The sequence below is a fragment of the Pocillopora damicornis genome, chromosome 4, assembly GCF_964200805.1.
Source record: "Pocillopora damicornis chromosome 4, jaPocDami1.2, whole genome shotgun sequence".
Taxonomy (NCBI): domain Eukaryota; kingdom Metazoa; phylum Cnidaria; class Anthozoa; order Scleractinia; family Pocilloporidae; genus Pocillopora; species Pocillopora damicornis.
In genome coordinates, this window is record NC_142673.1 from 15,625,802 (window position 1) to 15,643,020 (window position 17,219).

Genomic DNA, 17,219 nt, shown 5'->3' on the forward strand with positions numbered 1-17,219 from the left:
TCTTGTGCTTTACTGACTGGGGAATTCAAGACCACGTTTGGCCCTTTACTCAGAAAGTTTAGTCAATCCTAAGCGAAATGATTTTTCCGAAACAGGGTTGAATGGAATTCAAAGAAAAAACTTACCTATCAACTACCTGAAGAGTATTTTTAATTAAACCTTGTAACTTTATGACGATGAATATTTAAATCATCATCTACAAAAACAAAATATTTTGAAGAGAATTATTTAAATTTTACGTGTTTTACCAAATCAGTAAATGTCTTCTATCGACAGGTATGGACTCCTTTGTGAAATATGAGAATGGCTTACCCATATTTTTCTCAATTTCATTTTTGAGTAAAACTTGACCTCAGCTGTTACGGGAGGAGCTCAAAGAGTACCGAGCTTCTCTATCGAGATCTGAAATAACGACTGTTTCAAGTGCCTTTGGGTGATCCATATGTTCTACCTTGTTCTACCTAAAATTATAGGGTTTTGGTAACCAACAATCCTTTTTCGCGCGAAAAAATTAAATGGATGTTTTTAAAGTTTTGATGAACTGCGATCTTTGTGACTGTGGGTCAAGTTTTCAAAATTATTTAGCCTGGAGGGATTTTCAATAACAAAAACGTGACTCTTTAAGATGCTATCGAGTTATTAGGATAATAAAACTCGTCTGATTAACCGCGAGGAAAGTTCTGAAAAAACGTGACAGTTACCCCGTCTGCAAACCAAACAAATGTTAGACGTGTTTTCGCACTAGTTCACTCTGTCTAAAGTTTACTTGAATATTCATAACCTGAGGCAAGTTTGAACTTGTCCCACTGAGCCATGAAGTTTATAACGGTAAACAAGTTTGCATTTCGTCGGGCAATGCAAATAAACGCGCTCGCTTAATGGCAGCACATATACTAAAATTGGAACGATACAGAGAAAATTAGCCTGACTGTAGCGCAAGGATGACACGCAAATTCTTGAAGTTTTCCAAATTTTCTTTTTTATTTCGGTGACAACTTAGCTCAGCTTGATGCTACCTGCACAGGCAAAAACTATTCCTCTGACACAACTGGCGCTAAAACAATCAGAAACCGAAAGAACATGAATTATTCTATTTCCGCTTCCTTGCACGCTTTTTGTGGGAATGGTTAGCACAACTTGAGTTACGCCTGACGCGGAAACATATTCCCCTTTAAGGGAACTATAAAGAGATTTTGAGCGAATTCTTCTCGCAAAGAGTTAATCGTACTTCATGATGTGTTGTGACTCCTTATGCCGCACCGTCTTAAAAGACTCACGTAAGCATCCACCGCTAACCACCAACACTAAGGTAAAGAGCTGTTTTAGTATGTACCAAAGCAGTGAGATAATATAGCACGAAAAGATGATTTTAACCCCTCATTTAATCCTGCAATGATTACAACACTTTTGGGCGCAAATTCCGCGCGAGTTGCTCAGAGAGTAGCCAATCAGAGGGCGTCATTAATTTTATTGTCATAGTAGGACTTTGCATGATATCTCAACTGATACAGTAGGGGTTCTGTCCACTTAAGTGATTGTTTACGTCAAAAAGAATTTAGTCTTTCAGGAAAGAATATTACTTGGGTAGGGGATCTGGCGAAATACAGAAAAACCTCATAAAAATGTGATTAGTTAAGTTAGCGTGGTTCTACTTTAGTTTTTCCTCTGCAGGATTAAATTTTCAGCTGTCGTCATCCGCCAACAATAACGATTTCATTTTAAAAATCCAGGTTGTAAGCAGAGCTGTTGGTCTCCTCGAGAGTGACGGAAAGTGATAAAGTTGATGTCAAAATCATGTCCACTGCATTTGCTGCTCTGTGGAAGATATTGTTCGTTTCACACATCTATGCGCAAGGTTAGATTTAATCTAGAAGAAAAAATTGTGCGAACATTCGGTGAATTCTCATGCACATTTTTGTCGTTGAATATCTCTCTAGCTATGGTTTACAATGTGTCTTAAGTAACTCAGAAAAAGAAAAAACTGAATTTACAAAAATAACACTAAGAAAGACAAAAGCGACGTTACCCTTTGCAATTATTACTGGGCTTAGCAATAAAGCGTTCGTTGTAGATACGCAAGTTTATATGAACTGGGATGAAAACATTAAAACGAATGTTTTCATATTTTCTGCTCTTGACTGAATACTTCCTGCTCGAAGGCGCGAAAAACAGTGCTTTTATTTTATTAATTTTTTTTTGCAGTATTTTCTGTCAAAATTGTAATCAAATGAATATGAAACCCTGTTTTCGTACAATCTATGCTGGTTTAGCCTTTCCTTGTTGAATTTCCTTAATTAACGACTTTTTTAGATGCTCTTAGCTTGATACACCCTTCCCTTTAAAGTGGTATTGATCCGGTTGAATTTCTAGCCTTCCATATAGTTAGTGATACCGAAGTAGAGGCCCTATGCTCAACCCTTCAAAATTAAAATCAAACTGTCTCGCCCGTGGCGATCAAAAATTACGTGGTGGTCTTCGGCACGTAAAAATTTGTGAAGAACAAAGTCTTGCGCGAACACTCTGCAATCAACTCTCATGTCAGGTTGGAAGGCTTTTAAAGAAGGATTTTTTAAAAACTGAAAATTATCTTATATTTTAAAGGGAAGTCGTGAGTTTGCAAAGGAAATTGTTGTTCTTCACGACAATTTTTCCTACGCAGCAGTTGACGGCAACAAATCTCTTTCATGCGAACCAGAATTCCATGACAGTTGGCCAAAAATTCAACGATTCACTTGTTTTTATTTAATACTTTAAATAATTCCGTGTTCATTAGGATGGATAACTCATTCAAGGAGAAATACCTCAATTCACCAGTGGCCTACTTAGCATAAAAATATTTACACCTGGTTGACACAGAATCTGCTGAAGATAGGGAAACTGAATTATAAAGAAAAGCAGGCTATAGTAACAATTTTACTTTACGTGCGTATCGCCCGAACGCAGCTGGAGCCCTGTGGCACATACAACTGCCTTAGATTGCTTCATGTTGGTTTTTGTGCGATCACATCATAATCAACTTGAGTTCCGTTTAGCATTTTTCATGGTTTTTATTACCAGAAACGTGCAGAATCTTGGAGTTTGTTCAACCTATGGAAGACGATTACCTCGAGAATCACGTCATTAAGTCCCTAATGGTTGATAGCAAAGATCATTGTGAATTGAGATGTTACGCAGAGAACTTCTGTTCATCCTTTAATCTTGGAATTTCAGAAACCAGGGGCAAATTAAAATGTGAACTCAGTGACTCTGATCACTTTCAACATCCTGAACATCTCATTTGTAAGGAAGGCTTCTCTTATCATCCAACCATGGTAGGTACGGTGCATATGTTTCATTTTGTGATTAATGCAGCGCCATGTTTAACACTTAGCGAGAAAGGCATCCTCTCTTGAACGTAGTAAAGACAGGAGTATAGTTTAAAAAGCAGATATAAAAACGGTGTTGGAAAGACACGGCACTTAAAGAAAGAAACGTTTCGAAATCATCAGGGTTTTTCCTCTATTAGCTCTGAAAATTTTCAAAACTTAAAAGAACTCTTATGGAAGGTGATGTACTAGCAGTATCTAATGCGTGAACCAAGCCTGCAGAAACTCAAGGCGAGTTAACGTGAAGAAGCTCGCGATCGTTTTTTCAGCCGGCCATTTAGAGATAAAGGCAGTGGTGGGGGGGGAGGGGGTGGGCATCGGCGAAATTATAGTCACTCCCCAACCCCATCCCTTTCCTTACTCTTGACCGTCGCTTACCCCCTTGGTACAAATGTCTTTCTCTCCCCAGCCTTCCGCAGCCATTAGATTAAAAGATGGTGGCCATAATTTACGTTAAGAAAATACTGAGCACGCGCTCGCCAATATTACGCCTGCCCTGTGCTAGCGTGAACCTTCAGTGCGACCAGGATAACTGTTGATAAAAAGGAAACGTTTTTCTTTTATGGATCGCTTCAAAACTAAATTTACCAAAATGAGATGTTAGAATAAAGTTTTAAGGTCAACTGTTATCGGCCAGCAGGAGTTGAAGAAAAGTTCATCCAGCCAACTTAAAAGTTTGAGGAAAATTTCAAATTTCTGAAAAAACTGTAGTACAAGTAATTTCTTCGTGACATGGCTAATTATTTCAGTGAAATATCACTTTTTTTGTTGTTGTTTTCAACAGAAGTTCTGTGGCACTTCTCCTTGTACCCCAGCTGCTTCTTGTGTACCAACAATTCACGGAAAACTCCGCTGCGTTTGTCCTGCTAATTGGACTAAAACTGAAAGCTGCGAAAGAGGTTTGTATTATTATCGCGATACACCCTTTGTTATAAACCTGTTTAACGTAAAGCGTGGCACGTAATGACCTACGATCTGAGAAAAAGCCTTCACCTTTCCACTTGCAATCATTTCTTCGTATGTTAGTGAACAATTATTTAATTGTTAGCGTTGTGCAATTTGACAGACAAAAGTGCTATATTTGAGCAATATCGTAGTATAGATTTTAGAAAAAGTTGGTTAAGCCGTCTGGTCTTGGCCGTTCACCATGTAGGTGGTACCTTTTTTTCATACTAAAATAACATCGAGAGAATGGTTTGATGCTAGTCTTACTGAGAGCATTATTCTCTAGTGTTTAATCTTTAGTTAACGTAGGGTCTCATTGTTTTTTTGGAGATACGGACGAGTGTTCCTCTGGATCGCATGACTGCTCAGCTGACGCGTACTGCAACAACACCGTGGGCTCATTTATCTGCACTTGCAAAGCTGGATTTTCAGGAGATGGCAAAAAGTGCAAAAGTAAGAAGGCGATATTTCGTTTTTTTTCCAGAGCCAGGGATAACTGACGATGCATCCACCCACATTTAGCTATTTCTTACTCTGTAGAGTGTCACGGTATGACTTCTGGTAACCAGTACGAAGTGTTCAATAAGTGATAAGCTCAGGTTTTTTTCTACTCAGCTCGTTTCAAACTTTAAACCTAAAACGCTTGCAACCCATACGGGTACCACTTCACCCGTCCTATTTGTGATTACAGTTGCGAAAGCGAGGAGGTATAAGTCTGGATGATTGACAGTATCAATTCTATCTTCATACAGATATCATTGAATGTAACACCGGAGGTGCCAAATGTCACGTGAACGCCACTTGCAGCGACACTATTGGAGGTTACATTTGTAAATGCAAAGACAATATGGTCGGAGATGGATTCGTACGCGTGGGTGGGTATTTTTATAGACGCATGTCATATTAAAACTTTCATATTAAGTTTGTTTTAAATTTAGTTCGCCCTTCTTTAAACATCTTCAAAACTTAAGCAAAAAATTTTTGTTTGATAAATCGTGATCAACTCACTCCAGTATTAATTTTTAAATTCAAGGATTCAAAGGATTTCGTTTTCATTGGGCACTCAATGGATCTGATTCAAATGTAAGGTAAGATAAAAGAACGCTTTCTTCTGCTAGGAAGAACTGGTCGAACACTACTGTTGTGAATAGGTCAAATTCTTACTCATAATTGTGGATAAACTCTAGTTTCAGCAAACATCTGCGGTTATTTTGCCGCGTTTGCTATAGCTATTTCCCCAATTTTTTCACAGGAATTTCAAAAATCTCCTTTGACTTCCTCATACAGTGAATACTTCCCGGAGAGGATCATTAAGCTGCTTTTCTTGAAACGCTGTTAAATATTTTCAGTTAATGGTGACATTATTTCATTTAACTTCTTGTAAAGAGGATTTCAAATGGTATGGTATGTATGTTAACAAATATATTTCCCTTATTTTCATGAATTGAAAAGTTTATACAATGGTGCTTCCTATCAAAATACTGATGGCGGGAAAGTACTGTACTTGAATGGATCCCGGCATTCCTACGCAGAAACCCCAGCACTCCCGATCCGAGCTATCAGCTTTAGTATCATGTGTTGGATAAAGGTTTTGAGCCTTCCAAGTGATCATGAAGTTCATATCTATTCTGACTGGTCAGAACCACATCAGTTCAGAATCTATATTTCTGGTTGGCATGGAATTTGTGCTCAGCTTCGAAATCCTCATGGACATGATATAGTTAATTCCTGTATCTGGTAAGTGCATAAGATACATCTTTTCTTTTCCTACGTGCTATTAATAAAATTGGAAGAGACACGTAGAGCACTCAAATGTGTATCCTAGAGCGATTTACCTTCCTGGGAGGTATATTGAGAAGCGGAGATTTGCACAAAGCCTCATTCCCTTTTGTGTTCTGTTCTCTCATAATCAAAGGAAGACCATCCCCAGTAAATGGATGCACGTGGCGTTCACATGGAGCCGAGATAGAAAAGAGGGAATTCTGTACATTGATGGAATTATAAAAGGTAGCAAGAGTGTTTCTAATGGTCCTTTAGACCTGATCGAAAATGATCATACAGTTTTCGATATTGGGTTGAAACGAGACAGCATGAATACATCGACTTTTGATGGGTACATGAGAGATCTTCTTGTAGTTGATAAAGCGCTATCAGGAGATGAAGTGAAATACATGAAAGACATACTTTAAGGAAGAGCACGCGGTGTGACGACCTTTAAGGAGGGCTACAAAGGAGACTGGGGCAGAGCGGTACAATCGAACGTTCTGGTTTGTGAGATGTTTGGGCATTACAGATCGTTCGAATTGAAATCGTTAGAAGCTTTGATGTTTTCTCGTTACGAAAATGGAAGGTGCATATGAGCAGGAACATTACCAATTTTATTGAAAATTATTCCTCGGGTGCCATTACACCATCTCTGATTGAATAACAAAACAAAGAGGCATAGAAACTCATTTTTAGACAAGCTTTAAAGAGGCAACAAGAACAGGTGAAATGAAAAACATGCGGAGCAAATAGATCAGAAAAAACTTTTTATTTAAGGTTGCTGGTGCTATACTGTAAATGCTGCATTTTCTGTTATCACTCATTATGATTAACTCTTATGCAGTAATCAATCTTGACTGCGAGAAAAATTAGTAAGTTAATGAGACCGATAAATCACTTATTGAAATGCTTGTGAGGAAGACTACAGTGTTACTGACGATTGAGCACGGGGTTTTATACATCGTCAAAGAAACGCTAAATAACACTAAGCTATATATATTCGGTTCACCTTTCGAATGCTAAGCATAACTGATTCAGAGCAAGAGATTAAATATTAACTATTAGATGCATAAATCAACATGAAATTACGCCTCATTGCAGTTATGATCTTGGCAATGAGAGCGAATCAGTCTTCTTTCTTTTTGTTTCGTCTTCACTTTTCTTTTCAAGGAAACTCTGGGACAAAACCGTGTGCTAACCTACCGTGCAAAATCTTGTAATTATTTTTACTAAACTTTACTTGTAACCTATTACATTAATAGTAATGACATTATCTTTATCGTTGTTGTTATGAATATTAATGTTGTGTTAATATGATTAACTATGGCATCTTTGCTTATATCTCAGCTTTCTATGTCAGCCGTCGGACGGTCATTTCACTGGGACCTAAAGTAAAGGCGTAAAAAATAATAGAGCCATTTTTAAAGAGCGTCGAACGAAAGTAATCCCAGAATACATTGTTTAGGCTTTACCTCGCTCTTTAATCGGTCTAAAAAAAAACTGGCCCCACCCGTAGAGCCTCTGTTACAATAACCTTGAATGAACAATGGAAGGAAATAGTAGCGCTTAGGTGAGTGAAGAATAACGAAACAAGTGGAAAAATATCGCTTAAGACAACTGCGTGAGAAATATCACTGAAAGAACCAATGGTACAGTTTACAGACTTACTCTTCTATTCGATGCTTGAGTGCAAAAATAAAATGATTAGATAATTAAAGAGATCGTCGCACGAGGAAACAAAACGCACAATTGTAATAAAAAGTGTTGATTCAAGTATGTGAATTTCTTATGTGTGCTTAACGGAATTAACTACTTAGAGTTCGGTCACGATCTCCACCAACGTGAATCCAAGATTCACGCAAGCAATTATACTTAGGACTTAGACTTACTACTCATCTATCTAAACCCGGCTGACGATGAGAAATGATGATAAATTTTGCGCTGACTCGCCCTCTCCTCCCTTGGTTTCACGGAGTTTCTCCTTTCCACCAAACCGCAATCGAGCACAACACACAACGTTTGTTACAATCCTCCATGTTTGTAAGCACCATGACCAGGTGGGATTATGGTTATCAATTTTTTCCTCTTGCTAACGACATATTGTAATTTCGGAGCTAAAACTGAGGATATTTTGCAAACAAAAAACTCCTATTTTCACATCAATTTGATCGAAGTCGAAAAAAGGAAGAAACACGGTTATTTTCTTAAAAACTTTTGAATTGTGCCAATTTTTAAACTGGCACTTACAGTCTGGCCCACTTCTCTGCCAAGAGAACTTTTGTTTTACTAACATAAGATCAGCTGGATACATGGGCAATACAGGCAATGAAAACCAACATAAATAAGAGTTTCCTCATTTTCCTGTCTCCAAGGCAACTCACGACTTCCGGGTCTCCTCTAATACTGTTCGTTAACGCTCGTTCCTTTAACTTTATACAAAATTCCTGTTTTTCCTTTCCCATCAAATAACAATGCCATCGAAGGCAACATGTTAGTACCGCAACCACAACTTCTTGTGATAGCTTTTGACTTTACGAGGAAGCTTTAGGTTTTCTTCTAGCAGAGCTTATGTTTAACTAACAAAAGATCGGCTGCATATGTAGGGAAAACCGGCACTGAAAACCAGAGTGAATATGAATATGAGTGAATATAATGTCCAAGAAAAAAAACATAGAGGATATTACGCGGTGGCAAAGAACAATATCTCACGAGTCAGCGCAGCGAATTAGTAAGATATTGTTTTTACCACTCGAGCATAATTCATTTCTTCGAGCTAACGCGCAATTTTCTTTAATTATATGGACAAACCAAAGTTACTAATGACCCAAGTTCATTCAGCAAAGTTAGGAAAGGTTGGAATCGTGACGTCGTTGCTCTTTATGACCACCCTTGTTACATACGAGAAATACGCCACTTGGATGTAGTGGTCATAATGAAATATCGATCTCCAGTTCTCCTTGCCACCTTCCTCTTCTTGAAATATGGCAACAAAGAGACCGGCCGCATAGCGGACTGCGACTGAAAATCGAACTGTTGCTGTCGAAGTAAAACTACAAGGTAGACTGGAAACTGAAATAAAGTTACGTTCATCCGTCTGTGATCAGTGAAATATGTGACTACAGGTTCGACATCTAATTGTCTAATTGTCCTTGAAAATCCCTTGTTTCTACTCTATCATAAGAGGCACTGCCTAATGAAATACATTTAAAAAGTGTTTTCCTCGCAGAAGTAGCCAGCGAGACAATGCAAGTCAGTACTAAATTAATAAAGTTAGGTCAGTACCTTAAAAACACGTTTGTAGTATATTATTCGAATGTTACTGAAATGAATCAAACCACATCCATATTTCTATATAACACGTAAATCAATTGAACGCTAATTGCATTTATTATATACTCAACAAAATATCGCGTTTCTGATTGGTCAATGATGAATGCATAAATAGGTTATAGAGTGCAATAGAGGTTATAGAGTGCAATACGGAGAAGTTGCCATGGAAACACCGGGGAAGCGCCAAATTTGAACACCAAATTATAAACAAAAATGGCTGACAGCCGGTTTGCTTTGTCAAACCAAAACATCGTTGAGCAACTTAAAGAAAATGCGAAAAACAAAAACACGTTGAAAGCTACACAGACCTGGTTAAATGTCTGGCAAACATGGGCGACTCGACGAAAAGTAAACCCAAAAATGGAAGAATACGAGCACGAACAACTCGATAAAATGTTGGAGTAATTTTGTCGAGAATTTAATAAATAAAAAATCGTATGAACCTGCTCGTGCATTTCGTGATTTATGGTCACTCGTGATGTTTTGAAAGTTCTCAAATTGCACTCGCCTACGGCTCGTGCAATTTTGAGAACTTTCAAAACATCACTCGTGCCCATAAATCACGAAATGCACTCGCGTTCATACGATTTCCTATACGTATCGCAATGCAAACACGTGCATACAAAACAGTGCACTCAAAAGAAGTAAATTGAACCGTATTCGTTAACGTCGAAGCGACAGACATTGCAGCTGAGCTGTACATAAATCGGACCGGTCATTCAAAACAAAGGCCAATTTCAAGGATAATTCAAATTCAACTTATGCAAACTGCCTAACACCCTTGCAAACGACCATATCTTTTTCAGTGTTTAGAGGTTGAGCTAGTGTAAGCGACTCCCTCCATTTCCCGATCTTATATTCTTCGCTGATTTCAAGAGCCTCTTGTGCGTATTTTAATGCTTCGTCGTACTGGCATAAGTTATAATACAGAGAGGAAATGGCCCAACAAGAAGTTGCCACCTTTTTCTTATCTTTTATTTTCTACCTTAGTTCCAGGGCTTTTTTATGAAAAGCTAATGATTTCTTACATTGGTCAAGATAAAAGTGTATTCTACCAATAAATTCAAAGCAATTAGATTGTCTTCTTTCGATCCCGGAGGTTTTGTTGATCTCGAGACATTTTTCGCACATCTATTTCGCCTTCTTTGGATCGCCAGTAGGCATTGGCGAGACCCATATATAACTGTCTTTCAACTTCGCGGGTTCTTTTTTGTATGGTGCGCTCCAAGCCGCTCGTGATGCAGATCCTTAGAAGAACAAAACACTCTTCATAAAATTCAATAGCTTTGGCAAATAGACCGGTTTCAAGAAGATAGTCTGCGACATTCCAAGCAGCGTATGAAGCCAGATTTGGTTCCATTTTACGTACTTATACCAAGCTTCAAAAATTAAATATTAGATGAATGACAATGCCGGGATTTCCAAACATTTCATTAAACCCTACAAAAGTTCCTTTATACACTCTGATGAGTGTTTTTTCCTACTTTTTTTTGGTTCTGTAAGCTCTTCGAGAGAGGAAAAATCTTCACATTCAGTTATAAGCTTTTAAACAAAACAAAATTTGAAAAGAATTTGTCAGTGGAAAGGAAATTTTAAAAAATAAATTTGACCAGTTTAAAAAAAAAATTTATAGAGTCTTAATAGGTAATTTTTTTACAGCTTATTCTCCCTCGATCATCGGATATCAATAATAATGGTAATGGAAGTTGCAAGGTTTTGATCCAAAGTTTAGATCCATCTGGCACGATATCATTCAAAGATGAGCTGTTGCCAAGGTAACAGTGATTGATTAACGCATTCCGCATTATGACCGATCCTTTCTCCCTGAAGGAGTAAAACAAGTAGCGTCTGGCTTTCAGGTGTCTCACCAGTCTTTTCACACAATTTCGAACCAATATCGTCTGGATAATAGCCCCAATCTATTAGTTTAAAATTCACTCCACGAAATGCATTATCAACAAATTTAACAGAGAAGACGGCCAAACTCGACTACATTTAGAAGCTCTCCAAACTGTCCACTTTTTAGGACTCAAATATGTTACTAATTCTATGGATAATGGAGTTTATAGATAAAATAAATTGTATTTAGGGAAAGACAAACTTTGGACACCATTTTATGAAGTTGAGGTAAAAGTCGAATATATGCAAAATTGGTAATTTAGCGTCAGAGCGCTAGAGCGATTGGACGAAAGGCTAACACTCGAAACATCAGCTTTTTTTACCCTTTACGGTGGCCAATTTACTTTTTCGACTCAGTTGTCAACACTTAATTACCTGTTATACCCTCCCACTGACGCAGCACCACAGTTTCGTTAGAAACTTACTCTCATTAATAATATACAAAATTGGCTTTTTTTCCTTCCATTATTTTCTCAGTGAAGGAGGAAAACTAAAACTTATTTGCTAAGATACATTATCTGACATCTAGAGTGCTAGGCAAAATTCATTGATAACATTTTTAGCCAAAGAACTTATTAAATGGTATGAAATGAAACAAAATTTTACAGTATACCTTGAAATTATTTGGCAATTTTCATCCGATGCTTCTGTCACTCATTTTTGTTAATATTCTGTTTCATTATCTTGAAGTTACCAAGGTTAAGCAGGAAACTTGGCTCAATATCTTCTGTACGGACTTTGAGCCTTCAGCTTTGTAAATAGTACCTTACGATGTAAACATCGGCCAACGTTATTTGTGCGATTTCCGCCGTGGAAGTGCTGAAATGTATTCAAATCCAGCTCTAATTCAAGAAAAAAAACATGTGCCTCTTTACCATTTTCCTTACATGTAGAAAACGGTTGAGCGTATTACATTGAAATACTGCACCACCAAAATTTGATTTGCATGGTCTTCGTCCTAACCCCAAGTCATATGGCGTCCGTGGTAGTCAACGGCAACATAGCAGTCAGATGTAGGGCAATACTGGCCGGCCACGCGCCAATTTCCCGCGCAAAATTTTGAAGGAAAACATGAAAAATCAGCGCTGTCTCGCAGAATAAGCAATACAATTAGAAAAGTTCATTAAAATCTGCAAAAGGAAAAAAAAAGTAAGTAAAAGCAAAGGTCGAGACTTTTCGAACTCAGAGCTTATACAAGTACAGGTAGCCTGTTTATATAACATTCTGTTTTGAGCTTTACCGAAAGCTCCTTCCCTTGTGAAACACCGTGACTTCCTGGCTTGTGTGGTTGTTTGTAACTTGTGTGAGAAAACTTAGTTTGGACAGCCTGAAAGCTCGTCACCTAATCATCACAACGTTTTGTCCCCCACCTTACTGTCAGGGTCACGGTTACACTACTGGCTGGCTTATGGAGTAAGCGTAGTTGACGGGATATATATCACACAACTGTTTTTCTGAGCAAAACAAGCGAGGCTTCATCCATAACTAATTACGTAACGTCTTCGGCTTACAACCTACGAAGACGTTCTGAGGACTTCCGAGGGCTGATAACGTCTTAAATAGTTTGAAGATTGTCAAAGATGGAGATTACTTAACAAAGAATGTTAAGACGCCCATGAACTTGCTAATACACCAGTAACCCAGAGTTAAGAGTCGACATGAGAAATTGTCCTGTGAGATTGTTGTTCCCACTTTTCAGTGAAGTGAGATTCGAAGAAAAATTGTGTGAAAGTTAGATCAAACACGAACTGGGGTCTACTCAGATCCTTTAATAGTGCATTGACAGACTGGAATTCCCTTCCAGAAGACATGAGATGTCTACCCTATGATGCTTTTTAAATTTCATTGCCTAAACTTTTTGAATCTTAATGGTCGTTTAGTGTATCATCTCTTGTTCATCGATTTTGTTATTTTCTGTTTATATCATGTTTTAGATATTTCATAGTTCCCACTGTTATGCTTTTACTTATTAATTACGCGATTATTTATTTTATATATTGTTAATTTTGAGGGCCTCACTAAAAACCGCTACGGCGAGCTGGGCTCCCTCTTTAAATATTTTTTAATAAAATAAAATAAGAGTAAGGAAGCAGGAGCTTAAACTTAACTAAGACAAAGCTATGCACCATGCAGAAACATCACTCCTTTTTGTGTCTATAGGAGACCAGTCACTGTCCAGGGGAGCGGGGCTAGTCAATATTTATCTTCAGGGGGAGGGAGTGTGAGGAGGATTTTGAGGGGATCACAGGGTTTTCAGGGAAAACGGAAGAGGGATTAATCACCAACAGAGTAAACAGGGAGGACTATAGAGCGTTTATAGACCATAAATATTTCTAAGTCACTTTTTCAAGAGGAAGGAAAGGAAGCTGAGGATTTCTAATGAGTCGTTCCCTTTCTGTGCTTTAGTGAATAAAGCTGTTTCTCTTATACGAATTTTCGATCAAAATCGATGAAGAGCGGTCACTAATTTCTTCTTTTTCATACACGATTGTAGCAAGGAAGACGTGATTGACGCAGCCAATGCGAAGCGAGGGGCAGACTTTAGTCATCTTGGAAATCAGTAATCCTTAGAGTTGAGTCTCTTAGCGTAAACAGTAAGTCTTTTCTTTCAATAAATCTGCGTACGAATTGTCTTAAAATGTAAAATAAAATATTTCCAAACAGTCAAGCTCTTGTGTCTTAGAGAAATGACTTCCTTTTAAAAAGCTACTATGTAGGAGGCTCTCCCATCAATAGCCTTTCCAAGAATTCACAAACTAGACTATAGGACTTGTAATAAACCGGCTTAAAATTATGGGACAAGTTCCGACAAAGGAAGAGTTATACAACGTAAGTATGATAAACGACTGATTTCCGACAATCGGTAAGAACATAGAAGCTTGTCAAAGAGAATAAGCTAAGTGTAATACTCCAATATGTTCGTATTTACAAATCTACATGAGACATGAACTGGGCTGGTTGGGACAAAAGCTACTGCGGCTGACCGATAGGTCCAGAAAAGCATGCAGAAGCAAAGGTGGCGAAAATTCTTCAAAATCGTCAAATCCGCCGAGCTGATTTCCCTTTGACGAATTTGACTAAACTTCGCCAAGTTTGAAAAATCAACGAACACTGGTTCGGTTTGACGAAGTTTCGTCCAATCTGCCATTTTCGTTACTACTTGCATTTCTAGACAGAAGTAGGCTGGTCTACAAAATATCACTGGCTTTAATTGTCATCTTCACATATTCAGTTCAAAATATTATATTAATTTCTTCGTTATTTTATCCATGCTACCATCTGAGGTCAAAGATAAACGTCTAAAGACTGACAATAAAAGAGAGAGATTATGCAAAGAGGCCCCAAATACTGTTAATTTAGACTAAAGTACTGCAGGCAAATAAATGTTAGAGCTTAAGTTAATGGCTCCAATTATTATTCAAACGTGTACCAGCTGCTAATAAAGGTAAAACAATTATCAAGTCTACGCTGTCTCTATGTAGCTTGTTCGTTAGTTAAAACCCATTCCCCTAAAGAAGCGTGGTAAAATTCACGTTTTCTAGAACATTAATTCTGAACCTGAATTTCGTGGCTCTTTGTGATACGAATAAAAGTGCAGGATTGTGCCGAGTTTGTTTTTTTTTCACGATTGAATGAAGGTGGAGACGAATAACTCAGTTGACTCAAAACAAGGTGGGAAAATCAGCGTCGAGCTGTCAGAATTAAGTCCATGAGAATTCCATGGATCCTTTGGAGTAGGATCCGTAAGTCCGACCTATCAGTAGCCTAACCAAAGTCGTTTACCTTGCAAATCCTCCTATGGAGGGACTCAATGGGCTGGTATAGCTGACATCAGTGCAATTGAAAATGATCTGTATCGTATTCATGATTACGTGCAAATCGATCAATTAGGCTTCGGACACTACGACAGCTTGGATCCCTTGAAAACCAAGACTGCTTGTTGTGACATCAAAAAGCTATTACGTGGAGTTGCATGTTCCATTCAATTGTGTTTTCATCTGTGAATACAGGAAGGCCGCATATGACCTCAAGTTAAATATACCGTAAAGGATCAGAATCAGAGGAGATCCGGAAGCCGTTAGTTTAAACAATGACAGTTACAAAACTCATATTCACTCTGGTTTTCAGAAGTTGCGGTTGCTGTAGTAACGTGTTGCCTTCGATGGTATTTTCATGTGATAGGAAAGGAAAACAGGAAGGCTGCATGTGATCTAATTTTGTATAAAGTTAAAGGGAAGAGCTTAACGAACAGTATCAGAGGATACCCGGAAGTCGTGAGTTACCATTGAGACAGGAAAATGAAGAAACTCTTATTTACATTGGTTTTCATTGCCTGTATTTCTATGCATCCAACTGATCTTATGTTAGAAAGCCTACGGCTTGCTTTCGAAGTTAAAGGAAACCATGTGGGCGGGTTGCGTTAGTGACATATTTCCTTCCATGATATTTTCATCTGAAAGGAGACGAAAAACGGGAAGCCTGCATATGATCCCATTTTGTGTAAATCATTAGGAAAGGTCGTAAAAGATCAATATCAAAGGAGACCCGTCGTAAGTTGGCAAGGGAGCAGGAAAATGAGGAAACTCATATTGACATTGGTTTTCAGTGCCTGTATTGTCTACGTATCTGGCCGATCTTACGTTAGTGAAACAAAAGCTTTCTTGGCAGAGAAGTGGGCTCGACGGAAATTGCCCCCACTGTAAGTGTCAGTTTAAAAATAAGCACAACACGAAATTCCTTAAGAAAATAATCGTGTCCCTTCTCTGTTCGACTTCGACTAAATTGATGTGAAAATAGGAGTTTTTCGAGAAAGATGTTTTTCGTCTTGTCACGAGCGTGGGAAAAAGAAAATTTTTGAGTCCCCATGAGGATGCGAACCTCAGACCTTCGGATTCCGCGCTTCGATGCTCTACCACTGAGCCACAAAGACTCTACGGTGAGCGAAGTCTACTACAAATTTCACATGACACGTGTCCTGCATACTGCTAGGATTAGTAACTTCGATGGCGTCATGTTTGTAATTAGAATAAGAGATATGGTAAGTTTTGAGCTCAGTAAAGAAATAGAGAAAGATGTTTTTCTTTTTGTCACGAGCGTGGGAAAAAGAAAAACTTCTGAGTCCCCACGAGGAATCGAACCTCAGACCTTCGGATTCCGCGCTCACCGTAATCTCTGTGGCTCAGTGGTAGAGCATCCGAGCGCGGAATCCGACGGTCTGAGGTTTGATTGCTCATAGGGACTCAGAATTTTTTCTTTGTCCCACACTCGTGACATGACGAAAAATATCTTTCTCTATTTCTTTACCGAGCTCAAAACTTACCATCTCTCTAATTTTAGGAGTTTTTCCTTCGCAAAATATGCTCGGTATGAGCTTAGAGACTACGACTTGTAAATAAAGAAGAAAAAATTGATATCCATAATCCCAGCTGGTTATGGTACTTACAAACATGGAGGATTGTAACAAACGTTGTTTCTTTGCTCGATTGCAGTTTGTTGGAAAGGAGCGACTCTGTGAAACTAAGCGAGAAGAGGCGAGTCAGTGCAAACATGGTTCATCATCACTGCTCATCGTCAGCCGGGTTTGGATAGCTGAGTAGTAATTCTAGTTCATTGAGAGTCTTTCCTAAGTACAATTGCTTGCGTGAATTTTGGATTCACGTTGGCAGAGATCGTGACCGAACTATAAGTATAGCTAACTCTGTTAAGCACATGTAAGAAACTCACATACCTGAATCAACACTTTTTACTGCTTTTTACTGTGCCTTGTGTTTCTTCGTACGACGATCTCTCTTAAATTATCTAATCATTTCAGTTTTGCACGCAGTTGCTGCAAAGCGTCGAATGTAAGAGTAACTCTGTAAACTGCACCATTGGTTCTTTCAGTGATATCATTTACGCAGTTGTCTTAAGCGATAT

At 38.3% G+C, this 17,219-nt stretch overlaps 2 protein-coding genes and 1 non-coding gene across 3 annotated transcripts in view; all 3 read left to right on the forward strand.

The window, feature by feature from the left end:
• LOC113673817 (uncharacterized) overlaps window positions 1-13,897 on the forward strand; it is a 31,366-nt gene extending 17,469 nt beyond the window's left edge. The window contains exon 3 of the mRNA XM_089203011.1: window positions 13,798-13,897. Coding sequence (XP_089059137.1) covers window positions 13,798-13,867 — 70 coding nt within the window. The 3' untranslated portion in view covers window positions 13,868-13,897. The remainder of the gene's footprint in view (window positions 1-13,797) is intronic.
• On the forward strand, window positions 868-976 carry LOC149046990 (U6 spliceosomal RNA). The gene has a single exon (XR_016186449.1). It is a non-coding gene; the product is annotated as a U6 spliceosomal RNA (small nuclear RNA).
• LOC149046991 (uncharacterized) lies at window positions 1,173-7,410 on the forward strand. The gene is made up of 8 exons (XM_089203012.1): window positions 1,173-1,309; window positions 1,731-1,855; window positions 3,058-3,311; window positions 4,150-4,264; window positions 4,641-4,763; window positions 5,344-5,398; window positions 5,763-6,047; window positions 6,226-7,410. Exons 2-8 carry the CDS (start codon window positions 1,795-1,797, stop codon window positions 6,497-6,499), a joined length of 1,167 nt encoding a protein of 388 aa, XP_089059138.1. The 5' UTR covers window positions 1,173-1,309; window positions 1,731-1,794; the 3' UTR covers window positions 6,500-7,410.
• Window positions 13,898-17,219: the final 3,322 nt, after the last annotated feature.